Here is a 26,924-nt window from a genome sequence, read left to right on the forward strand (position 1 = left end):
TTTTTTCATATCATTTAACTAAAATTTTATGTTCATGATTGCTTTCTACAAGACACAATGCAAATGGAAAAGAAATATGGGGAAAATTACATCGCTAGCAGGAAAAAAAAATAATAAATAAAATGTGCTGGAAGTAAAACAGATGTTTGGCATCTGGTGGTTTTGTATAGCCCTGGGCGACAGTTAAGCTGTTCCTATGCTTGGAGAAGGAAAAAAGGGAAGGGAAACATGTCTGTATCACTGCTGCACTTATACTATTTTAGGGCTCTTGCCTTTGTGGAGTCTGGGGCTATGAGCTGTGCCTAAACTGAAGATTAATCCTCATTCCTCAACTGTCCACATCCCCCAACACCACCCTTTTCCCATAGCCTGGAGGATGCTGTGCATGTTGGCCAGATTACCACCATCACACATGCGTAGGGACCAGGATGTCCGAGCACACCATGGCACTTACCACTTCCCAGTCAAAGCCAGAGCACGACAGCAGCCTCTGCTGCTCTGTCTTGCGAGCACTGAGAAGCGGAAAGCAATCACAGTGTGGTCACTCCACATACCTCCATGCCCTCCCTGCTTCTGAAACACACCTGATGTGGATCCATGCAAGGCACTGTGTTATATATTGCTGTCTGCAAAGTGGAGACTCCCTGCACAGAGGCTCCTCTGCAGACAAAGTCTGTGACCTCTCCAAACAACTTTGCTGCAATACTGTCTCCAGCGATCTAGATCTCTGTAACACGTTATGGCCATATGCAGTCTCAGAAATAGGATGTCAAAGTTGTCAGTCAGCTACAATTCCTCTTTCCCAGAAAGCTATTGAGTGTGACAGTAAACACTCATCTTGAGCTAAGCCCGTTTTGAAAAATTACTTCAAGGCAAGTTGTTGAAAAACAGACAGGCTGTTTCAAATGGGAACAGTGAGGTCACTGCCTGTGCTAATTTGCCTTAAGTTCAGACACAAGGTCACACAGTGGAAGAAATAAGAAAAAAAAAATCAGGGCATGCTGTATAATGGGATAATTTTAATAACAAAATTGCTCATTCTCATCTCTTATTCACAGAGATTCATTCAGTCAACTCAGAACCTCTCCTCCCTCCACAGCTTGTCTTTAGTTTGCGTTAGTACTTGGTGATGCGTATACCACATATAGGAAGTTAATTTCTTTGGTCCTCTCCCTAGGCAGTACTACATTGAACAAAGCAAGGGAACGATAGGAGCCAGCACCGCTTTTCTCACTCGTGCAGTCTTGGAGAACTGGCTGCAAAGTTCAGGAATGGAAGGAGTAGTCCAAAAGCACTGTGAAACTGACTTCATTTACAATAAAAACGCCTAGGAAATTCATTCATTTTGGGGGTAATAATGTCAGAAAAGATGCACGTGATCTCACCTGCTCTCTCTGTATTTCGTTCTCTGTTTAAGAGAGAAAAACATTCAGACTCTTTCTTTTCCCAACAGAGAATTTGAAATTCCCAAAGACTATTCATATGAATAATTTACATTAGTGACTGGAAAAAACAGGTAACTACAGATACACTGCTCTGGAAGTAACTTCTCACCAATTTGACAGTGTTCTGAGCATTTTGTTCAAACAAGATGCTTTTAATTATGGTTTTAATTGATCATTGATATTTAACTACAGGTGTTTGCAGGGAAAACATTCAGTGTTAATAATTATATGATACGATAAAAAAACCCCAATCATATCGGTTTCCACTGTGCAGTTTATTCAGTTTCAAATTAGAAAAAAATTACTAAGTATTTGACAATTCACATGCATAAACTCAAACACTTCAGCCAAGAAAAGTATTGATTTCTTTCAGTTTTGTGTTAAGGCGCTCAGGAATTTCACCTAGGCAGACAAGTATCTGGATTTTTTTAAAAAGAACCAAAATAGAGAGACAAGCTATAACTCAGTTTTACTTCTGTTAACAAATATGACCAAAGTGAGTCCTGGTAGTACGCAGTTGCATTCTTTATCTTTTCAGTCGTGTATAGCTGATAGGAGTCAAAGTGATTGGGAAGAGTTATCTTCAGCAAGTTTTCTTCAACAGTGTCTTGATTTGGAGTGCTGAATAAGCCACTGTAATGTTATGTCTGCCAGGACAGATAAAATAAAATTAAAAACTCAACAGCCTGTTTGCAGCATGTATAAGGACAGCAGAACACCAGTAGATTCATACAAATTTTAAAAACCCAAACAAACAAAACCCAGAAACCATAGGCTCTCATTTACACCTAATTAAAAATTCAGTACTTAAAACTACAGGTAGGTTTTTTTCTGGTGTTTTTTGTTTGTTTTCAAATTATGTGTATTTTGTATTCTCAAAGTATGATGACTGACATCAAGTTCTTCAAGCCACACATGAAGAACTGTTGGAAAAGCAAAGATTTAAGATGACCATAAAATCAACTGTAAAATCCAGACTGGAATAAAATGCAGTGTGAGAACAAAGGCAGAAATACACGACCAGAAGGAAAGAAAAGGGCAAATATCTGACAAAGCATTAAGAAGCCACTTAGGCAGGTTGTAGAAGTCCAAGGTCTCTGAAAGACAAACACTGGACTCAAATTTGATAGCTGAAACTGGTACCTCTCCTGATACAATCTAATGCATTGGGCTGGAAACTGCAGCAGTTCACAAAGTGATTCACGAGCAGATTAGACGTTTTTGCCTCAGGGCAATAACATCTGTCAGGGAGGTAGGAAGGATGTCAGGGGACAGAAACAGCTCTAGCCCTCAAATTTAAATTTGTTGCCACATCTGTCCTAAGTTCAGGACAGCACTCTATTAATATCCTGGTAGACCAGCTTAGGCATTGAGACTGCAGACAAAAGCATCCCATGACATCTAAACCAAAGCCAATAACTATATACTGATCTTCCACTGTCTCTCAGCACACAGAAACTGGCAGCCTTACATCTACACCTCCTGAGGAGACCAGGTAGCTAGGCTGCAGTTTGCACTGAAAAACGACTACTATCTCATTCAACTGCATTGACATCAATCAAAAATGCACAGAAAGCAGACAGCTCCCATTCTTCTCCTTAACAACCTAGTAGTTTCATCACTTTAATAAGTTAAATATTATTTCGTTATATTTTTAAATTATAAATGGTATTTTCCAGTCCTTTGGACTCCCTAGGTTCTTGCCCAACTTCTTTTCAGTTTCTCAAGATCTTCACCAAAATACGGCACACAGTACTCCAGTAATGCCTGCATAGTTCCAGACAGATGTGATATACACTGCCTGCTCCCATTTGTTATTCCTTTGGGTAAATATTCAGGAAACAGGTTACCCTTCCTAGGCACAACGTTACACTGGAAGATATTTTACTGATTCTCAGTTAGGATTTGAGTCTTTTTCACAGCTACTCCCAAAATTTCTACAAGTAAGTGAAGTGATCATTCTTTTCATTAATTTCCTATTTGCAAATTCCAGCATGCTTTTTTTGCATGCTTTTCTCCCCTGGACCATCCATATAAATGAACCAGGATCAAAATCCATTTTCTCCAGGATCCTTTCAGAAATTAAGTTGTTTTTACCAGTTTCTAGTCACAATGTCACTTGTAAGATCCTCCACTGCAGCTTTCCCAATTTGATGAGGATCAAGCACTGTATTTCTAAAACCTCAGCCACCCTCACTGCCCTTCACCGATGCAGATAATCCTGACGATGTTGTCCTCCTCAGTCCTTATATCCCAGTTTAACAGCACATTCTGTATATTTCCCTCACTCAGAGATAACTGTTGCACCTCAAGCTGCAGCAAACCTAGGTCTGGTCTCCTCCAAAGCAACGTACCAAAATCGTGTACACCATTTCCAAGAGAAGCCCTCACCACCTAACACGTCCCTGCAGACAGCTGACCCAGCTCTCTGAAGCCCAGGTGTCATGGCATAGTCTCCTCACCACTTCCACTACCTGGTCCTCTCTGCCTAGGATGGAAATTTTCCCTGCTGCTGGGAGAAAGTGGTTTTCTCCTATTCCCACTCCCACCGTCTCTCATTCAGCTGAGCCCTACAGAGCTGCTTAGCTCTTCTAATGAGTCTGGCTTCCTCAAGAAGCAGCTATAACTATCTATCCAGGCTGTATTCCTCCCATCCAGCATCACTCGTCTTAGCAGCCTGGAGGGGAGAAGGGTGGCACAGAGGCAGCATGTCCCCAGGCAACTGCTGCTGCTGGCTTAGCCTGTGCTTCACCCCTTTCTCCTTCCCTGTGGAGGGAACGGAACGGGAGAACATGACAGAGGAAAGGGACAGGAAAGAAAAGGAAACCAAGGAGTGAGAGAGGAAAGGACAAAAAGCAAAGGTGAGGTGGGAGACAACTTCACTGACTTCAGGATACGCTCTGTGCATCTCCAGCAGGACAGAAGCACTAGTCCCTCAGTCTGAGGAACACTACCATACAGCCACACGCACGCAAGGCCTGCTTACAAAGTAAAATAATGTACAGAGCAAAACACTTACCAAAATCTATTAAGCACCACATAATAATTGGAAGGTCTTCATATCTAGTTATTATTTTTTCAAAAGTAACACAGTTTTTGTGAGGGATTCAATTACTTTGATTTTCAAACATACTTTTCCAAGGCCCTGGTCAAATTAATTTCTTTACTTCACATGGAACTAAATAATTAGACAAGTGACTTTTAAATTACATGTGATTCTATATTAAAACAAATACAATTGCATGCAATATTTGCAACAAAATCTTTCAAAGTAAATTGAGATTTTTCAGTTATATGTTGGAGTTAGATCTCAAATCTCATTAACATTTTTAGCATCTCACCCAAAGTACAACGTATACACTGATGATGCTGTAAGAAAAGGAATCTTACCGATGTTATCCTTCTCTTTACATGAAATAGAATAGCAACAGATTTCTCTGTCTTGAATAGCTGAAAGGTTTCTATAGAAAAGAAAAAAAAAAAGTAGTGTTATAACTCCACAAAAACTGACAACAGAAATTTCCATTAAATTACATGTTTTCTGCTTTTTATTCAATGGGTTCAATTTTATCCTCAGATATTGAATTTTTAAAATATGCTACTGCACACAAAAAAAGTCAGGTTTCTTAAACTATAAAGATTAAAAGGATATAAAGTCATTTCACAAAAATTCAAATTTCTCATTAAGTCAGTGTAACAATGAATAATAAAAACACAGAAATCCATGAGCTGAAAATAACATTTTATAGTGGCAATCAAGTAATATTATGATGTCTTTCCATTCACCTTTTATTCTTTTCACTTAGAGTTCAGAGTTTTTATCTCTAATACCTCTTATAAGCAAATAACAGTACTCAAATGATCACACCATTAATCTTCAGGTTGCTTATTATATCATACTTAAATATACCAGATCTGATTCCTACCAAAAGGACACCTCTACATTTAGGAAGAAACTGATTCTTAATTAACTTCTGTTTCTTTCTGGGAATCTCCCTATCCCCCTCAGAGTTTCTCAGCACTTCGTTATTTTTTCATTTATTTATCCTCACACAAGTGACGCAGACATGCAGGAAACAAATTACACTCCTGGAGCAGATGAGAAGTGGAGGCACCCAGAAGGAATGAGTCTTGAGATCACACAAAAGACTCTAATAAAGAGAATTAGTGACCTCTCTGGACTTCAGGAGAGTAAACTTGGCCTCTTCAGGGATCTGCTTGGAAGAGTCCCATGGGATAAGGCCCTGTAGTGATGAAGGGTCCAAGAAAGCTGGTTAATATCCAAAGATCACGTCCAAGCTCAAGAGGAGCCCATCCTAATGCGTCTGGAAAAAAAGCCAGGAGGCGTAAGCAGACAAACGACAAGCAGCTGGCGAAACCCAGTCACAAAAAGGAAGCACACAAAAGGTGGAAGCAGGGACAGGTAACCTGGGAGGAATACAAAAACATTGCTCAAGCATGTAGAGATACAGTTAGAATAGTCAAAGCCCAACTGAAATTGGATCTTGTGAGGGATGTCAGAGGCAACAAGAACGGCTTCTGAAAGTACATAAGTGACAAACAGAAGACAAGGGAAAATGTGGGCCAATTGCTCAATGAGATGGGGGACCTGGTTACACAGGACATGGAAAAGACAGAAGTACTAAACGCTGCCTTTGCCTCCGTATTTACTAGCAAGATTAGACTTCAGGAATCCCAGGCCCCAGAGACCAAGGTAAATTCTGAAGCAAGGAAGTTGTACCCTTGACAGAAGAGGATCAGGTCAGGGCAAACTGGACACAGAGAAGTCCACAGGCCCTGACGGGATGTACCTATGAGTGGTGAGGGAGCTTGCTGATGTCACTGTGAGGCCACTGTCAATAACGTTTGAATGATGATGGCCATCAGGAGAGATGCCTCAGGAGTGGAGGAAAGCAAATGTCATTCTTACCTTCAGAAAGAGCAGGAAGGAGGACCCAGGGAACAACATGATGGTCAGCTTCACCTTGATCCCTAGGAAGGTGATTGAGCAACTAATCCAGAAGACCATTTCCAGGCATGTGACAGAGAAGAGGGTGATCAGGAGTAGTCAGCATGGATTCACAATGGGGAAATTGTGCTTGACCAACTCGATAACCTTCTACAATGAAATCTACAGCTTGGTAGATAAGGGGAGAACAGTGAATATTGTGTACCTTGACTTCAGTATGGCTTTAACACTGTCTCCCATACCATCCTCATAGGCAAGCTGAGGAAGTATGGCCTGGATGAGCAGATGGTGAGGTAGACTGAAAACTGCTGAACAGTCAGGCTCAGAGAGTGGCAATCAGTGGCACCAAGACTAGTTGGAGGCCACTATCAGTGGACCCCAGGGATCAATACTGGGTTCAATCCTGTTCAACATCCTAATCAATGATCTGGATGATCAGGTACAGTTTGCTCATGTTTGCAGATGGTGCAAAACTGGGAGGAGTGGCTAATACACCAAAGAGTTGTGCTGCCATCCAGAGGGACTTCCACAGGGCTGACAGAAGTCTCATGCAGTTCAACACGGGGAAGTGCAAAGTCTTGCCCTTGCGGAGGAACAACCCCCAGCCATGAGTACAGGCTGGGGGCTGACTGTCTAGGAAAGCAGCTTTGGAGAAAAGGATCTGGGGGTCCTGGTGTAGTGGACACCAAGTTGAACATATTCCAACAATGTGGCAAAAAAGGCTAATGGTGTCCTGGGCTGCAGTAGGAGGAGTGTTGCAAGAAGGTCAAGGAAGGTGATCTTTCCCCTCTACTCAGCACAGGTAAGGCCACATCTGGATTGCTGGGTCCAGTTCTGGGCTCCCCAGTACAAGAGGAATATGGAGCTACTGGAGAGAGTCCATTGAAAGGCCACTAAAATGATCGAGGAACTGGAGTATCTCAAGTATGAGGAAAGGCTGAGAGAGCTCAGACAGTTTAGTCTACAGAAGGGAAGGCTGGCAGGGTATCTTATTAATGTGTACAAATATCTGAAGGGAGGCTGTAAAGTGACAGTACAAGAGGCAATGGGCACAAATTGATACAAAGGAGGCCACCTCTGAACATAAAGTAGTACTTTTTACCTCTGAGGGTGACCAAGCACTGGCACAGGTTGCCCAGAGAGGCTGCACAGTCTTGGGTCTTGCAGATACTCAAAAGCCATCTAGACATGGTCCAGGGCACTCAGCTATAGGTGGCTCTGCTTGAGCATGTGAGTGGACAAGACGGGCCCATCTCTGGAAACGTTCAAGGCCAGGCTGGATGAGGCTCTGAGCAACCTGATCTAGTTGGGGATGTCCCTGCTCCTTGCAGGGGGGTTGGACTAGATGACCTTTGAAGGTCCCTTCCAACCCTAACCATTCTATGATTCTATGATTCTATGACCTCCAAAGGTCCCTTCCAACTTCAGCTATTCTGTGATTCTGTGTCTCCTAAGTACCAGTTTAGTTGCTTAGCCTTTGGACCATCCTTGTATACTGAAACTACACTTCTCTTCACCTCCTACTGATTAAAATTATGTGATTTGAGATACAGCATCCTACTTTTCAAAATTATTCCTATACTGGCCATTTCTACAAATTTTTGTATTTCCTTTACAATGCATCAATTTAAGTTAGTTTCAGTAAACCATAAGTATCTGCTTTGGATATATGCCAAAATACCTGAATTGCTTACATTTACAGAGAGTAGTTTGAAATGGTTCTGTTCTAATGCCGTTCAAGCATTAAACTGCCACAAAGATGTACTCTGAAAAGTGTAAGTAAGCCTACTACTATCTATGGCAGTTGTATCTTCAGTGATGGGGAAACAGGATTATCTGAAACAACTTTACAAAACTGAAATAATAGTCAAGAGAGGTTCAAATCTGCTGCAGTCTGTTATCAGACTAGATTGACATTTCAACTGCCAGCAGAGCTCAAAGTGGAATATCTGTAAATGTAAAATGGAATCTGTTATACCCAGTTATTGCCATAGACTACCAACAACTTTCTCTTACATATCAAATTTCACAGTGTCTCAGGTTTTTCACTTACAATTTCTCAATTAACTGCTTTTCATCCAGTGCACCTGGGAGGTCTCTTTTATTTCCAAGGACTAACACCTGGAAGAAATAATTCATATTCATGTTAAATCTAGGAGCAATAAAAGTTTATTTTGTCTTTAACTATTTGCTGGTATTGTTTTGAATCTTGCAGCCAAGTATTTAGAATGCAATAGTGGACATATTCAATATGACCAGCGACTATGGGAACATCACAGAAATCCCTCTCCCAGTCAGGGCCAGATGCTGGATGCACACCCTCTGAAAACTGGATCCAATTATTTCTGGGTGTATCAGTATCAGAAATCTCCTCTGGAAGTGAATCTCTCCATTCCAGATGGCATTATGGGATGTTGTCAAATTGCACTAAGTGGATTCATTTTGCATGCAACTAAACAGGAGGATAGTATGCACCAGGTACACTCAAGCCACTAGCGGATACTCAATACACAGGACCAGACTAATGCTAATCACAGGTAGGGCTCCAGAAATAGAGGCTGGGTCCTCAAGACCCAGATGTGAATCTCTCTACAGTTTTGCTCCCCTGCTTCTTAATGTTGGCATACTAAACTGCCAGACACCCAAACCACAGATCACCCAAGCACCAGCCAAATGACTGATTCCTCCTGCTCCCCTTTGAGCAGCCATGGTAGAAATCAGAAGGGCAGCCATTAGGAATTAAGTCTAAAAAATGCAGAAAATTTGCAGAATAGATGCTGGAACTTAAGAGTTCCTATGCAATACTTAAGGCTTCAAGTATAAATTAAGGTCAGATAAATGGATTGAGCACATTCTAATATAAAATAAGCAATGGAAGGTTTTTCTAATTATGTTTGCTATATTGTTTTCCAGATGTGTTATAATTCTGACTGAAGACTGTCCCATTATTATCCACAAATCTGGAACACATTAAAACTCATTACTTGCAGTCTCAGACTAATAAAGCTACCTTGAAATCTATAAAGCCAAAGCCTGACTACAATAAATTGAAGGAAGTTCAATACTAGTTACTACCTATGAAATAAAAGTAAGTGAAAAATACATTACTGCACCTTGGAAATTACCGTGCTGGTCAGGCTGGGCAATTGAAATGTGATATTATAACATATGAAAGGAAAGAAACTTAATTAAATATTTCTGAAGATACGGAAGACTCATCATTTCAGGAAGGAAAAGTGAGAAGTAAAACTGAATGTGAAGACAGTACAAAGGACAGACAAAGTCACTCGCCGTGAATAGCATGACTGTAGATTTCTTTAGGATTTGTTCAATACGTACTTTACCTACAAAAATGCAACAATAATAGAAAATCTTATTAAAAAGATGGAGAGTCACTTGAAAAATTCTCCTTCGAGAACGAACGCGCAAGAACTTTATTCTTCCAGGGATTGCATGTTGGCTGTCTGTTTACTCATCCTAAGATGACTTGCATCACTTGCACTGGCCAAGTGTCCAAATATTTGCTTACAAAAAAGGGGCCAAGCAATAGCCATCAAGTTGTGAGTAACTTCTTCCTGATTTGTAAATACTATCGTTTTCTTTCTTATGATCAAAAGCATGAACTCTTGCTTGGTGACGTCAGCACCAAAGCTCAATGCTAACCTGATTGATTCCTACTAGGTGTAAATTGGTTGATTACATTTAATTAAACAACATTAGTCTCCATCTCCATAGTTCACCAGAATTTCAGCAGAATACACTATTCTTTGACACTTCCTACTAGAGAACAGATGCATATTTGCATTTTTGCCATACAGTTTTGTTTGAAAAACTAGAAAGTCAAGAAAAAAAAAAAGTCAGAACACAGAAAAAGGCAAGCTCCTCCACAACCACTGGAAGCAGAGGACACTATTTGATGTTAGTGTCCTCCAACCTTCAGAAATCCAAATCTCACATGCCTTAAGATACTGCCAGAAACATATCTGGGTCACTGGTTCAAATCCAGCCAACAGGGGATTGACTGAAGTAATTACTGTTTGATAAGGCCACATGTGAAAATGAATTTTTTCCAAATCTATTCTGACCTTTAAACTAGAAAACATACAAACACACTGATAAGATTTTGAGTCCTCTGAAAAAAAAGTCACAATAATTTTTCTAAGAGCACTCAATGTATCAAGGCTGCGTCATATTTTAACTCCTATTTTCAAGAGTCCAGAGGAACGAATTCATGAGGATTTAGGCTACACTGTCTACATTCAGGTAAGAATAACAATCAGAATACTTACTGGAATTCCATGCAATTGTGGCTTGTCTATCAAACTGTGCAGCTCATTCTTTGAAGCTTCTACTTTTTCTAAGTCTGCTGCATCCACCATGTAACTGCAACAGGAATATAGTTATTTATCATATTGTCCATTACTTGCAGAAAGTTGCATTAAAACATCTGAGATGTGACAAATGTGTTCGCACTGACACAGCATTAAAATAGTCCTGAGTTGTGTAAGTCCTGAATTTATTAATACAGGAAGATACAGAATTAAATGTGGGCTGTGGGGGGGAAACAGCCTGGAACATGCAATTACTTATATACCTGAGTTGCTGGATGTGCAAAACACACTACTTTTATAATGTTCTTATGTGATGGAGGTGGACAGGAAGAAAAGTGTTTCTCTATTAATAACATATACTTTAAAATACATTTTGTATGGGCATACCAAAGAAAACTTACACAACTGCATTGACTCCTCTGCAATAACGCTCCCACATGCTTCGAAACCTTGGCTGCCCTCCAATATCCCATACCTGGAAAAAGTAAGAACACCTCAGTCCCAAAATTTTCTTGAACTACACAGTACTAACAGAACAGAACAGAACAGAAGAACTCTTATGTGCAGCATACAGGTTGTACTGAGAATGCCTAAATGTAGACAGTTTTGTAAGTGGCCTTCCTCAGGAGACTGGTCTTCTCAGCCCCTTCCAGTTGATGGAGGGGGACAGGCACATTTATATGGCAAGACAGTCCTGTGACCTTAGCAGCTCCAAATGTCCACCTGGGAGAACTCTACACTTTCCCACTCACTGCAAGAAAAGTCTTACTCAAATACCAAAGTGAATCCTGCAAATATACAATCTAAAACCCGGAAAGAATAGCATCGTTGTAGGAAAATAGTTATGAAGTGGGATTTTTTAATGGGGCTATGGAGATCTGAGTTAAGAATGCAGCAGGCATTCAGCAGGATAAAGTTGGGTATTAAGTAAATAAAGAGTTGGCTGGAGAGCAGATTGAGTCCACGTACAGGATGATATACTCTAGGGAGCTCCAATACCTCCACAACTCTCCCATTTGTTCATCAAATGTGCTTTAAAAGACACAGGGATTAACTGATCAGAACCAGAAAGGAAAGAGAAGTGTAGGGTAGGCCTTCAGTGATTAATCAGTGAATCTTAAGGAAAGGAAGCTCAATTTCTGCTTGGGATTTTATAAAGCTCCAATCCTGCAAATACTTCCGCATGCTATTAGCGTCCCGCAATCTGCACAAAAGTTACTTATTCTGCTCTGCTTGCGAAAATTCAGTATCTTTGGTGGATGAAAATAATCTTGTTTCAAAACTGTTTCCGACATCACAATACCGGGAAAAGGACCTAAATCACACAGGCAAGGGCTGCATAATGACGTAGCTTTTGCAGCTACATCCAAAGACAGTTGTGTTACAAGTAACACACCCATTAAAACAGTGATGAACATTGAAAAATAAAATAAATGGATCTGTTCCTATGTCAAGGACAAAGAGAAGTAATTATGTACTTTAATCTGATTTAACTATCAAAAAAACCCATGTACTGTATACGAGATCTAGGAAGTATACCCATTATAGCACAAACTAAATCCGGAAGCAACATACACAGAAGTAAAATTTTCTTAAGAGTTGTTTTCTTATTCATACTTTAAAAACCCAAATATATTAAACCTGCTGTGGCAACAAGACTTGCACAAAAGAGCAAGACTTAATAGACCTATGGAATAAGGTCTTTTTCAGCTAACGGGGACTGTATTTTTAGTTCCACAATCCATAAATTGTATCTATGTATCAATTTCTCTATCATTTTCAACACTTTATGTTCATATTTTAGAAAGAAGTATTTCCCAATTCACCACAAAAATGATTCCCTGATTGATATCTTACCGTTCTCTCTGGCATTAAATTAGTATACCACCTAAATGTCGACTGCCTTTGATCCCCTTTATAAGATCAAGAATTTTACACATTAAAGAGAGTTGAGTGAACTTCTGGCCATGAACTGGGTATCAATTATTATCTGCACTGACATTTGAAGTGCTCTTTCAAAAGTATTAATAAAATAAGCCTTTTATTTTAAAAGCTTGAAAGAGATGAGTACACAGTTCAGTATTACAGTCAGATGACAAACCTCACACCAACACTAATTATCCCAATAACTCATCAGGACCTTGAAACTATGAGTAACCATCTGGTGCACATCTGTGTGCCTGGAAAAAGAAACTAAATTATTTTCCTGGTAGATCAGAGAAGAAAGAAGGGGAAAGAGGACTGGGAAGGCCAGCAGTAAGATTAGATTTTCGGAGACTGACAGTTATTATTCCTGGTAGAGAGAAAAATCTACAAGATTATGTGGCCTGGACTAATCACAAAATAAAAAATACAAGATAAAGACATACTAGGTTTGTCTCTGATGATATACTGTATCTGTAATATATTAAATTGCACTGCACAACAAGCATTATTCTCATTAGGTGAAAAAGTCACCTTGAAACAATGGAAAGATAAGTCATTTGCAGTCAGTTTCCCTAATAAGGCTTACAGCTCTCCATTAAAGTACAACATGTAGGACACAAGATAGACCAGGTGTTTTTATTAGTGCTTGGGAACCCAGTTTATGTCAATATATTATTATAATTATCTGAAATAGAGAAAGAAACTAAATGCAGGGATTAAATAAATAAATGGTCACTTCTTTGCCTATGAAAGTGCTAACAGTGACTTTGTAATACTCTATTATATTGAATAGCCAACGACAGAGTTAACTACTTTATTCAAAACACAACTCTCTGCCCCAAACCATTTCCACTGTACATGACTGAACAGACAGAACTGTGAGAATACAAGAGGCATGCAGAGGTCTTAGCGCTAAAGAAGTTTTCTTGCACGAGTGTCGTAGTTCAGCCCCGATCGGGACCAGACTACGCAGTCTCTCTCTCACTCCCCCCACCCTCCGAGAGAACAGGGGGAGATGATATAAGAAAAACGGCTCAAGGTTTGAGATAAGGACAGGGAGAAATCCTTAAAGTTACCGTCACGGGCAAAACAGACTCGACTTGGGGAAAACTATTCATTTATTTCTAAAATTAGCAGGAGAATGAGACAGGGAACAAGATAACCTCCCCCCACCCCTCCCTCTTCCCGGGCTTAACATTATCTCTACTACCTTCCCCTCCCGAGCGGCACGGGGGGGGAAAAGGGAATGGGGGTCGCGGTCAGTTCATCACGCGTTGTTTTACGCCGCTGTATCATCGTCAGGAGAAGAACTCCTCGCATTCCTCCTCTGCTCCAGCGTGGGGTCCCTCCCATGGGCCACAGTCCTTCGTGAAACTGCTCCGGCGTGGGTCATCTCTTCCACGGGGTGCAGTCCCTCTAGAACAGCTGCCCCAGCGGGCCCTCCACGGGCCACAGCCTCCTTCAGGCCTCCACTTGCTCTGGCGTGGGGTCCTCCACGGGCTGCAGGTGGATCTCTGCCCCTCCATGGACCTCCATGGGCTGCAGGGGGACAACCCGCTCCACCATGGTCTTCACCACGAGTTGCAGAGGAATCTTGGCCAGAAGCCGAATTACTCCTCCCCCTCCTTCTTCACTGACCTTGGCGTCTGCAGCCGTTCCTCACAACAGGCTGGCAGATGCCTCTCAGGATCCTTTTTACATCTTATTCACTTCTCATCTCCTCTCCACTTCTTGCAGCCAGGCCGGGCCGAGTTGGGCCCAGTCGGCTGCCCAGCGGGAGGCCAGAGGGTGAGGCCTGCAAGGCCCATGAGGCTCGCACCTCCCCCTCTCTGCCCCCCGCTCAGCTGCTTCACATCTTCTCCTCCTCTTTTTCCTGTTTTCCCCTACTTAAATACGTTATCGCAGAGGTGTTATCACGGGACATTCTGCTACCAATTGGCTCGGCCTTGGCCAGCAGCAGGTCCGCCCTAGGCCCGGCCGAGTCCACTGAACAAAGGGGAGCGACTTCTAGCAGTTTCCTACAGAAGCTACCACCTTAGGCCCCCCCTCACTAACAAAACCAGAACAACGAGCCCTGCATGTTTTGTACATCACCTATTTTTGTATCCCAGTATTTAATACACAGGTGAAAAGTATATTCTGGCTGTGAAGTGAGAGAGGCAGGAGACTACACCTTAACAGCAGAATATACAGCTAGCTATAGAAAGAAGTTTGTTTTGTCTCGGTGTTTTTAAAAAGAGACTGGACTTCAAATTGCTCCCATGGCTTTTGTTGGTCCCTCAGGAATAAAATTTTCATAATACTTAAGAGATAATTTTATCCCTAGAAGACCAGTTGACCTCACAAATCAGAAAATGCACACAGAATCACCAAACCAAAGAGAAAAAAAAAAGTTCCTTTGATGCCCAGTACCACTGCCTCAGAGATTAAAATCTCAACTTGTTGTGGTTTAAGTTTGGTCTTGAAGGCATACATCTTATTCCTACTGCAATTTATAAATCACTATTTTATCTGTTCCTGTCTACTCCTATAGGGTAGTAATTCTTATTGTGCTTGCAGGTCTACACACTCATAAAATAATGCAATGTTTAATTTGTAAACTAGATTAATCACTATACTCTGGAATCATCATTTACCATAGTGCTTATACTTACCTGATAAATCAAATTCTTCTAAAACAGGAATCTCTGTGGTTCTCTGTCTTGTTCAATTTCCATACTTCATGTGGCTCTAAGGCTCCATCTTAAGACTGCAGCTATCAGCTATATTTAAGGAGCAATTTTTTTTTCTTTTGCACACAGGTATCATTGCAATTGAGCAAAAATGCAGCTGGGGAATATGTTCAAAGGTTTTTGAAAGCTTTCAGTTACAGGAAGGCTCATTAACACTCTACTTGTGTTTCTTTTAATTAGCTCATATTGTGGGAGGGTTTGACAGTTAATAAGAAAGTTGCAGGAAAGGAAAAGTAGTATTTTCTAGATGTCAATTTTATATTATTTTTTTCAAACATGCTGGGTAGGATATTTCTTGAGGATAGAGATGTGTACAATGACACAGTTGTATCTTGATGTCGATGCACGGGTTCAGTACCTCAGATCTCACTGCAGTCAGTGAAGCCTAGAGAGCTATTCAGCTGACCAGATGTAACATCTTCTTTAGGATCACAGAACTATGCTCCAGGCTTAATGGTACTGACTAGAGCTCCTCTGATGTTATTAAAGGAGCTTAACCCCCATTGCAGACATACAGCCATTTACATTTAGGCATCTTAATTTGCAAGCTAAGTCCAACACTACAAAAACCAAGACTCAGAAATATATCTTTCTGGTTGGAAGTATTCAGAAAATAGCAGCCATAAAACTCAATCTGAACAAACAGGTGAGGAAATTCTAAATACAGAAAAATGTTTGGGCAAAATAAGGTAGCAACATTCAATACCATGTTGTACACAGACCAGTCCATGTATACTGAGATGTGACTAAAGAGCTTACACACACACAGCAAGCACAGTCATAGCATTCGAAGACAACCCAACATGTAACTAGAAAGCATGGGATCCGTTTCTTTCAACTTCAACCACCTAAAATGCAGGCATCTAATCCAAGCGACTAAAATCTCCCTGTGGTTAATGAAGACTCTGTTTTACCCACCTTGCCTACCAGTTGAACCATTCTTGCAAAGCACACACTGCTCTGCATTGAGTTTTGACAACTGGATCAAACTGGCTTCCTCCTTTTCACCCAGCTAAGCTCAGGGGAGACAAATCCTAAATAGTCACCTACTCTAGACTGGAATCTTCATCCAGTAATACTTAGCTTCCCCATCTAATAAATAAAAAGAATAAAAAGAGCTAAATCAAATAATCTTAGAATTTTAAATAAATCGCCCGTGGATGCAAAACTATAGAGCATTACTTGTAGTACTAACCATGTAAACTATTATGGAAATTAGAACGCTCTCATAGTTCTGTTAATTGTAGTTACTGCCTAGCTATGATCCTGTATACTGGAAATGCCTTTACAGTTGCTCTTAGAGTTGAAAAAAATGAGCCACATCGCTACATTTTCTGCAGGCAATACTTCCCAGAACACTATATTATTTGAGATCAGCCTTGGTCCCTGTCGTGGTTTTGTTAGTGAGGGGGGGCCTAAGGTGGCAGCTTCTGTAGGAAACTGCTAGAAGTCGCTCCCCTTTGTTCAGTGGACTCGGCCAGGCCTAGGGCGGACCTGCTGCTGGCCAAGGCCGAGCCGATTGGTAGCAGAATGTTCCGTGATAACGCCTCTGCAATAACGTATTTAAGAAGGGGAAAACAGAAAAAAGAGAGGAGAGAAGAGAAGATGTGAAGAAGCTGAGCAGGGGCAGAGGCGCAGAGGGGGAGGCACAGGCCTCATGGGCCTTGCAGGCCTCACCCTCTGGCCTCTTGCCAGGCAGATGACTGGGCCCGACTCGGTCCAGCCCAGCTGCAAGAAGTGGAGAGGAGATGAGAAGTGAATAAGATGTAAAAAAAGATCCTGAGAGACATCTACCAGCCTGTTGTAAGGAACAGCTGTAGACACCAAGGTCAGTGAAGAAGGAGGGGGAGGAGTAATGCGGCTCCTGGCCAAGATTCCCCTGCAGCCTGTGGTGACGACCATGGTGGAGCAGGTTGTCCCCCTGCAGCCCATGGAGGTCCACAGAGGAGCAGAGATCCACTTGGAGCCCGTGAAGGACCCCGTACTGGGGAGGTGGATGCCTGAAGGCAGCTGTGGCCTCTGGAGGGCCCGCTGGGACAGCTGTTCTAGAGGGACTGCACCCGTGGAAGAGATGACCCACGCCGGAGCAGTTCCACGACGGACTGTGGCCCGTGGGAGGGACCCCACGATGGAGCAGGGGAGGAATGTGAGGAGTTCTTCCCCCAACCATGAAGCAGCGGCGTAAAACAACGTATGATGAACTGACTGCAACCCCCATTCCCTCTTCCCCACCCTGTGCCGCTCAGGGCGGAGAAGGTAGTAGAGATAATGTTAAGCTTGGAAAGAGGGAGGGGTGGATGGAGGTTATCTTGTTCTCTGTCTCATTACCCTGCTATTTGTAGTAATAAATGAATAGTTTTCCCCAAGTCGAGTCTGTTTTGCCCGTGACGGTAACTTTAAGGATTTCTCCCTGTCCTTATCTCAAACCTCAAGCTGTTTTTCCTTATATTTTCTCTCCCTGTTCTCTCGGAGGGTGGGGGGAGTGAGAGAGAGACTGCGTAGTCTGGTCCTGATCGGGGCTGAATTACGACAGTCCCTTAAAGAATCATGTTGTCGCTCCCCACTGGTGATAAAAGTCCAACTTTTAAACATTTTTTGCAACTAGGTATTTAATTTTAGTCACATCAGACAGAAAAAAAAACACTATATACACACTCCACAGTTTATATTATTTAATTTAATAATAGCATTTTCACTGAAGAACTGGAAATGGACTTAGACTTGCAACACAAAATTCTGAGTATCTTGAACTCCTGAAAATAAGCACAGAGGCATTTTAGCTGGAGGAGGTGTTTCTCAATGATCAGGGTGTGTGTGCCATATTATCAGAGACACGAGGTACAATGTTGGAAGGATCAACAGGTAGATTTTAAACAGGACACAAAAGCAAAGTCTGTTCCCTCCACATTGTGTTTTAAGGCAGGAGAACACCAGGGAATCCAGTTTTAGAGGCAAGACTGTAATCCCCTCAATCAAGACATAACACAATTCTAACGAGAAAAACAGAAGGCATCAATCCATCGTAGCCTCAATATTGTGTCCTCCCGCAAGGAGAAAGCCCTGATTCTGCGTGACCACATGCAACCCTGTTCAACATCTTTGTCAGCGACATGGACAGTGGGATAGAGTGCACCCTCAGCAAGTTCGCCGACAACACCAAGTTGTGTGGTGCCGTAGACACGCTGGAAGGGAGGGATGCCATCCAGAGGGACCTTGACAGGCTGGAGAGGTGGGCCCGTGCCAACCTCATGAAGTTCAACCAGGCCAAGTGCAAGGTCCTGCACCTGGGTCACGGCAATCCCAGGCACAAATACAGGCTGGGCGGGGAATGGATTGAGAGCAGCCCTGAGGAGAAGGACTTGGGAGTGCTGGTGGATGAGAAGCTTAACATGAGCAGGCAATGCGCCCTTGCGGCCCAGAAGGCCAACCGCATCCTGGGCTGCATCAAGAGAAGTGTGGCCAGCAGGTCGAGGGAGGTGATTCTCCCCCTCTACTCTGCCCTGGTGAGACTCCACCTGGAGTACTGTGTCCAGTTCTGGAGCCCCCAGCACAAGAAAGACATGGACCAGTTGGAGAAGGTCCAGAGGAGGGCCACGAAGATGATAAAAGGGCTGGAGCACCTCTCTTATGAGGACAGGCTGAGAGAGTTGGGGCTGTTCAGCCTGCAGAAGAGGAGGATCTGGGGAGACCTGATAGCAGTCTTCCAGTACCTCAAGGGGGCCTACAAGAAAGATGGGGAGAGGCTGTTTAGTAGGGCCTGTTGCAATAGGACGAGAGGTAATGGTTTTAAAATAGAGGGGGGTAGATTTAGTATAGAAATTAGGAAAAAATTTTTTACGATGCGGGTTATAGAACACTGGAACAGGTTGCCCAGAAAGGTGGTGGAGGCCCCATCTCTGGAAGCGTTCAAGGCCAGGCTGGATGAGGCTCTGAGCAACCTGACCTAGTCAGGGATGTCCCTGCTCCTTGCAGGGGGGTTGGACTAGATGACCTTTGAAGGTCCCTTCTAACCCTAACCATTCTATGATTCTATGATTCTAATCTTTTGTACCCTCTTCTCACACAATCATGAATCAGCCTCTAGACAACAAAATCCAAGAATTCTGGTGAAAACAGGCATATAGAAGTTGTAAGTTGTAGGAAGAACTTGCATTTGGAAGACTGAGGACAAGGACACCAGAGGTAAGGACACTGCTAGCTCAAAACAGCCAGTCAATATCTACCTTATTGATTATTAATTTAGCTTGTAGTTGAAGAACATATAACCATGAAAGCAAAAATGAGTATTTGGTCAGTATCAGAGAAAAGCCAGTAGGATGTGCAGCAGTGTGTATGTGGGGAAAAGGTAATCTAATATTGGTAGATTAGAAAAAAAAGGACATTCTCCCATGACAGATTTAACCCCACAGAGCAGCTCCCTGGTACTCTCCTCACGTGTCCCCATTGCCCTCTACCTCTCGAGTCTCAGCAATCCTGACAGACTCCCAGCATTTATCAATGAGGCAAAGCTGCTGAGGACAGAGCTAACCAGGGACAGCATTTACGGTTCCCAGATGTCCCAGAATCAGAATCCTAAAGTATCCAGACCAATTAGAGGGACAGTCTGAAGTGAGGCAGCTGAAATTTAACACAAGTTCAAAATGGTACATTTGGACAGAGGGAACCTAATGCACTAGCAGAAAACGGATAATAACGAGGTAGAGGTGCAGGACAAAAAGTCTGAGCAATTCACAAACTAAATATGTGTTTCAACTATGTTGCAGATCTTAAATCAGGATTTCCTAGCAGAAGTATCTTATGTATGATTTTGGAAGTACGTACTGCCCTGTCCTTAGTGTCAGGGAGGCTCCTATATTGGTTTTGAGTATCAGTCTATAGAACAGACACAGACAAATTTTTAAAAGTCCAGATAAGAACAGGAAGGGTGAGAATAGATTTTGAAAATACGACCTAAAGAGGGGAGAGGGGAGCAAAACCATAATGTTTCCCAGGAAATGGCTGCCAGATACAGAAGAGAAGAAAAAAGCAGCTCAATTTGTGACGACAGCAACTCATGTAGGAAAAAAGCTTTCTAACACTTAGAGTGAAAGAACACTGTCCAAAACAAGGGATATTAAAGAATTTTCTTCATGAAAGAACAGATTTTAAGGTATTTGGGTAAATATCTGATTCACCTCAAAGCACAAGTTTGGTTTAGATGACCCCTTGAGATCAGCTCTTGGTCTTCATTTTTAGGAGTCCTAACAGTTACTCTGAATGACTGGTGAGATATCCAACACTGCCTGTTCTGACTCAAGACACTGGCTTCTGGCCCCATCTGTTTGTCCTGACCACTGCAGAGGCTCCTATCTAATGCATGATCCTGTCTCACACTCGGCAGCGCACAGCTCCCAGCACAGATACAGTGTCCAAGGCTTCTGTTCACAAATAGACAGGAAGAGTACTTTCATACTTTTCCTTCTTAGTTGATCATTGAGTAATTCTGAGTGTACTCCATACTTATTCTCTGAGCCAGTCTCTGACCCTCATTTAACTCCTCTTCACAGAATCACAGAACCACTGAGGCTAGCAGGGGCCTTTGGAGATTGTAGAGTCCAGCTTGCTCTGGTCAAAGCAGGGTCACCTAGAGCAGACTGCTCCAAGGATGGAGAGTCCAGAACCTGCCTGGTCAATCTGTTCCAGTGTTCACTCATCTTCACAGTAAAAATGCTTTTTCCTATGGTTTAAATGGAATTTCTCATATTTTTTTTTGTTTGTGCCCACTGCCACTTGTCCTGTCACTGGGCACCACCGAGAAAAGTTTGGCTACATCTTCTGGCTGCATTGGTGAGATCTCCCTGAGCCTTCTCTAGGCTAAACACTCTCAGATATCTCAGCATCTCCTCATATGAGAGATGCTCCAGTTCCTTAATCATTTTAGTGGCCTTTCAGTGGACTGTCTCTAGTATCTCCACATCCCTGTTGTACTGGGAAGCCCAGAACTGGACACAGTATTCCAGCTGTGGCATTACCAGTGCCGAGTAAAATGGAGGGATCACCTCCCTTGACCTGCTGTCAAAGCTCTTCCAAATGCAGCTAGGGATGCTGTTGGTCTCTCTGCTGCAAAGGTACACTGCTCACCAGTGGTCAACTTGGTGTCCACCAGGACTCCCAGATCCTTTTCTGCAAAGCTGCTTTCTAGTCAGTCAGCCTGTAGCAGTGCCTGGGCTTGATCCTTCTCAGGTGCACGACTTTGTACCTTCCTTTCTTTAACTTCATGAGGGTTGTGTCAGCCCATTTCTCCAGTCTGTTGAGGTCCCTCTGGATGGCAGCATAACCATCTGCTGTATCAGCCACTCCTCACAGTTCTGTATTACCAGCAAGCTTGTTGAGGCTGCCCCCTATCCCATCATACAGGTCCCTAATGAAGACACTAAATGATCCCTGAGCTATATCACCAGTAACTGGACTTCCTGCTGTGGATCATAGCCCTTTTGAATCCAGCAGTACAGCTTTTCCGTACACACAAGTATCATAAATCACGCAGACATCCCACAAAAATTCTTCTTTATAGAAATAATCACTTTGACCTAAAATCAGCCCAGATATGGCATGGCCTTTTCAGACTGACCCATGCCATATGGCATAGCCAGTACCTGCTGAAGCACTGCCAGAGCTATACAGGCAGTACAGAGGCTGGTATTACTGCACGACACGTGAGATGGTGACATGACAGGTCAATTGATGTTGAATAGCAGGATGAAGCACTACAAAGCAAGAGGATTCTGTTTCTATGAGGATGTTTTGAGAGTTGGAAACTCTACTATCCAGAGGAGGGAGGAACACTGCAATGAAGGAAGCTGGAAGAGGAATGCAGAGCTGGGATACTCCTCATCCTCCTCCTCCTCCTTCTGCCCCGTCAGAGCAAACAGCAAGTAGCAAGAAGCTGGGCCTCACCCTCCGGCAGGTTGGTCTGCACTGGCATGGGCTGCAGCTCCCGTGGAAGGACACTGGTCTCTACCAGTGACAGTGGGGTGACTGCAGCCCAACCACCACGGTCCCAGTCTCCTGAGCAGCTGCTCACTGCTCCCACTGGACTGCAGTATCCAAGAGGGGTGCAGAAACTGACTGGTGGTGCTGTTTTAAGAAAACGAAGTGCAAGAGCAAGGAAAATGAAGCTGCTGCATTGCCTGTGCGTGTGCATGTCTGGTGCTGCTCTATTTCTTTGTTATACCTGAGATTATCCTAAGATCATCACTGTGAGAATCAAAGGTTGATTAGTTGGAGCTTCACTATCCTTTAAAATGACAGTTCACAATGCATGTTTTCTGAGACCCTTGAAATCTGGTTTGCTAAAAGCAATTTTTTTAGCTACTGTCTAGCTTACGGAACAGTAAATCCCACCAAAGCCAAAAGATCACTAACACTGAGCTAATCCAAAAATAAAGCAATCCCATCAAAATCAAATCACTCAGGACAAAAAACTTGCTTGTAATTAAAATTCAAATTAATTTGCTCACAAATTTATTTGGTATTAAAAAAAAAGAGATAGCCATCACTTTCATTATGAACTTCATAAAAAAAAAAAAGTTGTAACAGATACGTAACTTGTAATATATTAGGTATTTTGATGCTGGAAATTATCCTGTAATTTAATACCTCAACCACAACCTCAAAATCCATACGGTTTCCCGCTTAGACTTCAAATCCTGCCTTGTAAAACCTTTCCTCTTTGCCTCCTTCTTTTTTGGAAATAATAGGAGGCATGTTTTATGAAATACACTAACAAGCCAAAATTTAACAATTCGTGGTTAAAGCTGACAGCTTTACATTTCTGATCACGCTCAACTTCGATTGAGGAGCACATGAAACTGGCATCTTCCTACAAAATGTTTAAGCTTCCATAAATCAGTGTTTTTCTTTCAGTGTGGTTCAAATAAATACTCACACACACAAGCATTCCAGTGATGATAGTTTCATACTCTAGGATTAGAGATTAAATGAGAGAATAAATCTGCTAGCTTCTAGAAAAGACTGACAAAATAGGAAGAAAGTAAAGAAGACGGTGGGCTTCTTAGCTCTTCTTGCCTTCTGGAACTGTATGTAGCCTGGAGATAGAACTGTACTCAAGAAACCAGGCAGTGAGGCCGCACTACCATAGTACTTCCTTCTTAGTGGCCTACCTCAAAGTCTGTCAAAAAAACAGATAAAGGATTCTTACGACCTACTTGTTGGTGTTACAACTTTCTTTGCCTAAGGTGATCAGTCTCAGCCTTCTGGAATGCCATTATTTCACTGGATGACTGTTTGACTCAGAGGGTTTCTCAGCCTCACTCTTACAGTAAGTTTAATCAATTCTGTTTTGCTGTGTCCCCTGAGACCTATGAAAAAGGTCAGACACAAGACCTATCTGTTTACCATGAAGATCATTCCTGCCATGTTTGAAGGACTTCACAGGTTTAGTAAAATAACACTTTATTGAGGAATCTTAATAATAGCTGTTAGTTGGATATCATATTTCTATGAAAAAAGTAACCTGCTTTGTTGGGATAAGAAAGTTAAAGAAAATTTCACTCTAAATCATTGTTGATGAGGTTGTAAATAGCTCATCAAAGGATTCTAGCAAGAGGCATTCCCCTCATCATTTTTTCAGTCATCAACTTATCAACAATGATGTCACTCTTCTCACAGTAAAATAATTTTGGAAAATTTACCCAGCAATTAAGCTATAATATTTTAACAGCTTATCTCAATACAGGAATAGTGATGTACAAGTACTTCATCTTGACAGGCTTTTAGAGAAATAAGCGTCTACACATAAGAGCCATATTCCCCTGCACCTCTTAATTTCACTGTATGCTGTTGTAGCAGAAAGACCACGACAACTGGTTAAGATAAATTATTTTCCCATGCAGACTGGCTTCCAAACTAAGTATTATTTTTGAAACTAATAAACGTATTAATAACATTAGCAGTATCCCCTTATTCTTAACAACTCTATTATGACAATATACAACACGACTTTTGAGATCAAAGTGCAGAACAAAGCACAGTTCCACAGAAACTCACACACTACCTCCCTGCATGAACCTCATCTTGCAATATCATCTGTGCAGACAACTCCAGTCAAACTTATTGGTCATTTCCTTAACCTACTTGAACTACCTTGGCTCAAAAAATACTTTATTTTGAAAACTCTGTATACTTGTAAATTACTTTTTGTATGAACCATCAATAGCTTTCTCATTTTCTCCCACATCTGACAATTCTGTAGCAGCATCAGTATAGCACTCCAACTATCCTTGTGCTTTCTTTACATGAACTCTAATCATGGCCTTATTGTTTCTACGCAAAAGATAGAAAACAAGGGAACTGAAAGGAAATTCCTATTCCTGTGGATTAGCTACGAACCATGTTTGAACGCAGTAACTTTTTTATTGACTGTGGCATCTGTGGACTTCTTTGACCACTGGTAAAGCTAGGCAGATGTGATGAAAAGTGTACAAAATTGACATTTAGGAACAATTAAAATAGAATCCTCTCCTGGATCAACTGGGAAGCATTGCTAAAGCTCAAGTGGGAGGTACTGCTTCAGTAGAAATGTACTCTTCTGAAAGAGAAGGGAAGGCTCGGCAGGAGCCTGAAAGAATAATAAGAAAAAAAAAATATCTGTTTGGATAAGTGAAAACTTAAGACAGCTTGACTACTTCAACTGAAACAAACAGCTTTTGCTTGTGAGTCTGCATTTGCTGCTTCGTATCACAATGCTAATCACAATTTTGTCACTGGTCCTGTTCTCCTGCACATCTGCCATCGATGTGTAAGAGGTCAAGAAAGCATGGGATGGCCTTAGTATGCATTTGCACTTGTAAGGCAGTACCTCTGATGTCTCTGTTGTAAATACACGATTCGATTTGCTGTCGTAGCTAGTGTGTATGTCCATTTGTGTATAATGAACAGAATCTTGGGGGAGAAAATCTATACAATTAGTACATCAATCAGACTGTTCTTCTGTTATCAACGCCCATTGACTTCTCCATAAATTCTCTTTCATAACTAATATGAATCATGGATTAATCATAAGGACTAGAAAATGTAAGATCATCCAAAGTTTGTGAATTCTAACAATACAGCATTAAACATTTTTTTTTTATATTGCACTGATCCATATCAGTCTGTGTGCACGTACTGAACACGTAATTCTGGCAGCCCTCTAGCAACCGGCTACGTTAGCTGTGCTTAAAAGTTTGCAGCTACCAGAGTGGAAGGATGAAGAAGTTCATTTTTCTTACCAAATGGACAGACTGCATTCTTCTTGTCCAGATTCTACACTCTAAATTTGGTGTTTTGCGGCTAAGTCAACCTATTGTATCGGCCTTTGTATGGCAAAGGGATGAGGCATAAAGAAAGCAGGCAGTGGAAGAGGGAAACATGTCTGACAAGGAGAGGCTAATGGGCATGAGGAGAGTTGGAGGGAAACTCCAGAGCAAGGAAAGAGAGGAAACAGCTCTCTGCCTACCAGTATACCTTCTTGTTACACAGCATGAATACTGCCCTACAGCAATCAAAGCAGATGTTGCTGTAAATGAGGTGAAGAAGGGCCATGACCAGAAGTCAAACCTCATCATTGATGAAAATTCTGTGTTTTTCCAGCAGTTTGAAACATAGCATTCATAAGAACTAACAGAAAGTATGATGAAATAACAGCTTCCATTTACAAAAAAAAAAAAAGCTGTGTAACTGTTACTCAGCAGAATGTGCACCTTGCGTGCTCCTTCTGCCTCCTCAAAGATCAATTCAGTTACCTTTTACTGTTATCAATTCCTGGGTCTCCAAAATAAACTGAGCATACAGGGTTGGGTGCACGAATTAGGGCTGAGAGGCTTCTGATTCTGGTCACCTACATTTTCCCCAGGTAAAGTCCAACTGATGCAGGCTTACTCATATTGCCATATAAATTCCTCTATGTTTTCAGAGAGCTACTCACTGTGTAAAGTAATGCTAGTCTTGACTACCTATTCCAGTAGACAAACTCCAAAGTTGAATTGTATTTTGTTACCATGATGCCATTAATTCCTACACACTTATCTTACACTAGGCAGCAGGTACATGAATAGAAGGGTTTGCTAGATACACATAGTGAATTCCATGAAAACAATGCAGATAATTTTGATCTTTGGAATAAACTGTAAAATGAGAGCCATTGCACACTCACATTTGTAGGTGATAGTGATTCAAGAAGCTCTCAACTCATCCCTGAAGAATTTATAGAAAGTAAGAAATCAAGACAAAAATTCTTTCTGCTTTCATTATCTGCGCAGAGTGAGTGTTCTCCTCTCAAAATTTCTGAAGTTTCACTCCTATAAGTCTTGCAGTATGTGCTTTTCTTGCTACAATATGTTTTAATAAAAAATACAATAAAGGTATTTTAAAACATAAAATTGGATATTTTCTCCTACTATCACACAAAAGCTGGTTGTTCAAGGCTACAGAAAGGCATTGCCTACAGAAAAAATTTTCAACTGAAATTTTTGTATCCTAG

At 41.8% G+C, this 26,924-nt stretch overlaps 1 protein-coding gene across 2 annotated transcripts in view; it reads right to left on the minus strand.

Moving 5' to 3' along the window:
• Nucleotides 1–1,701: 1,701 nt before the first annotated feature.
• Nucleotides 1,702–26,924, minus strand: part of LOC104474737 (ADP-ribosylation factor-like protein 8B) — a 31,655-nt gene continuing 6,432 nt past the window's right edge. Inside the window, exons 3-7 of one of the 2 annotated variants that reach the window (XM_086739985.1) lie at nucleotides 11,147–11,220; nucleotides 10,704–10,797; nucleotides 8,468–8,535; nucleotides 4,836–4,906; nucleotides 1,702–2,092 (exon numbers count right to left, since the gene is read on the minus strand). In XM_086739985.1, coding sequence (XP_086596111.1) covers nucleotides 2,043–2,092; nucleotides 4,836–4,906; nucleotides 8,468–8,535; nucleotides 10,704–10,797; nucleotides 11,147–11,220 — 357 coding nt within the window. In that variant the 3' untranslated portion in view covers nucleotides 1,702–2,042. The remainder of the gene's footprint in view (nucleotides 2,093–4,835; nucleotides 4,907–8,467; nucleotides 8,536–10,703; nucleotides 10,798–11,146; nucleotides 11,221–26,924) is intronic. The other variant, XM_086739986.1, reaches the window with a different exon arrangement.

Source organism: Chlamydotis macqueenii, chromosome 1 (genome assembly GCF_036417535.1).
Source record: "Chlamydotis macqueenii isolate bChlMac1 chromosome 1, bChlMac1.mat, whole genome shotgun sequence".
NCBI classification, from domain to species: Eukaryota; Metazoa; Chordata; class Aves; order Otidiformes; family Otididae; genus Chlamydotis; species Chlamydotis macqueenii.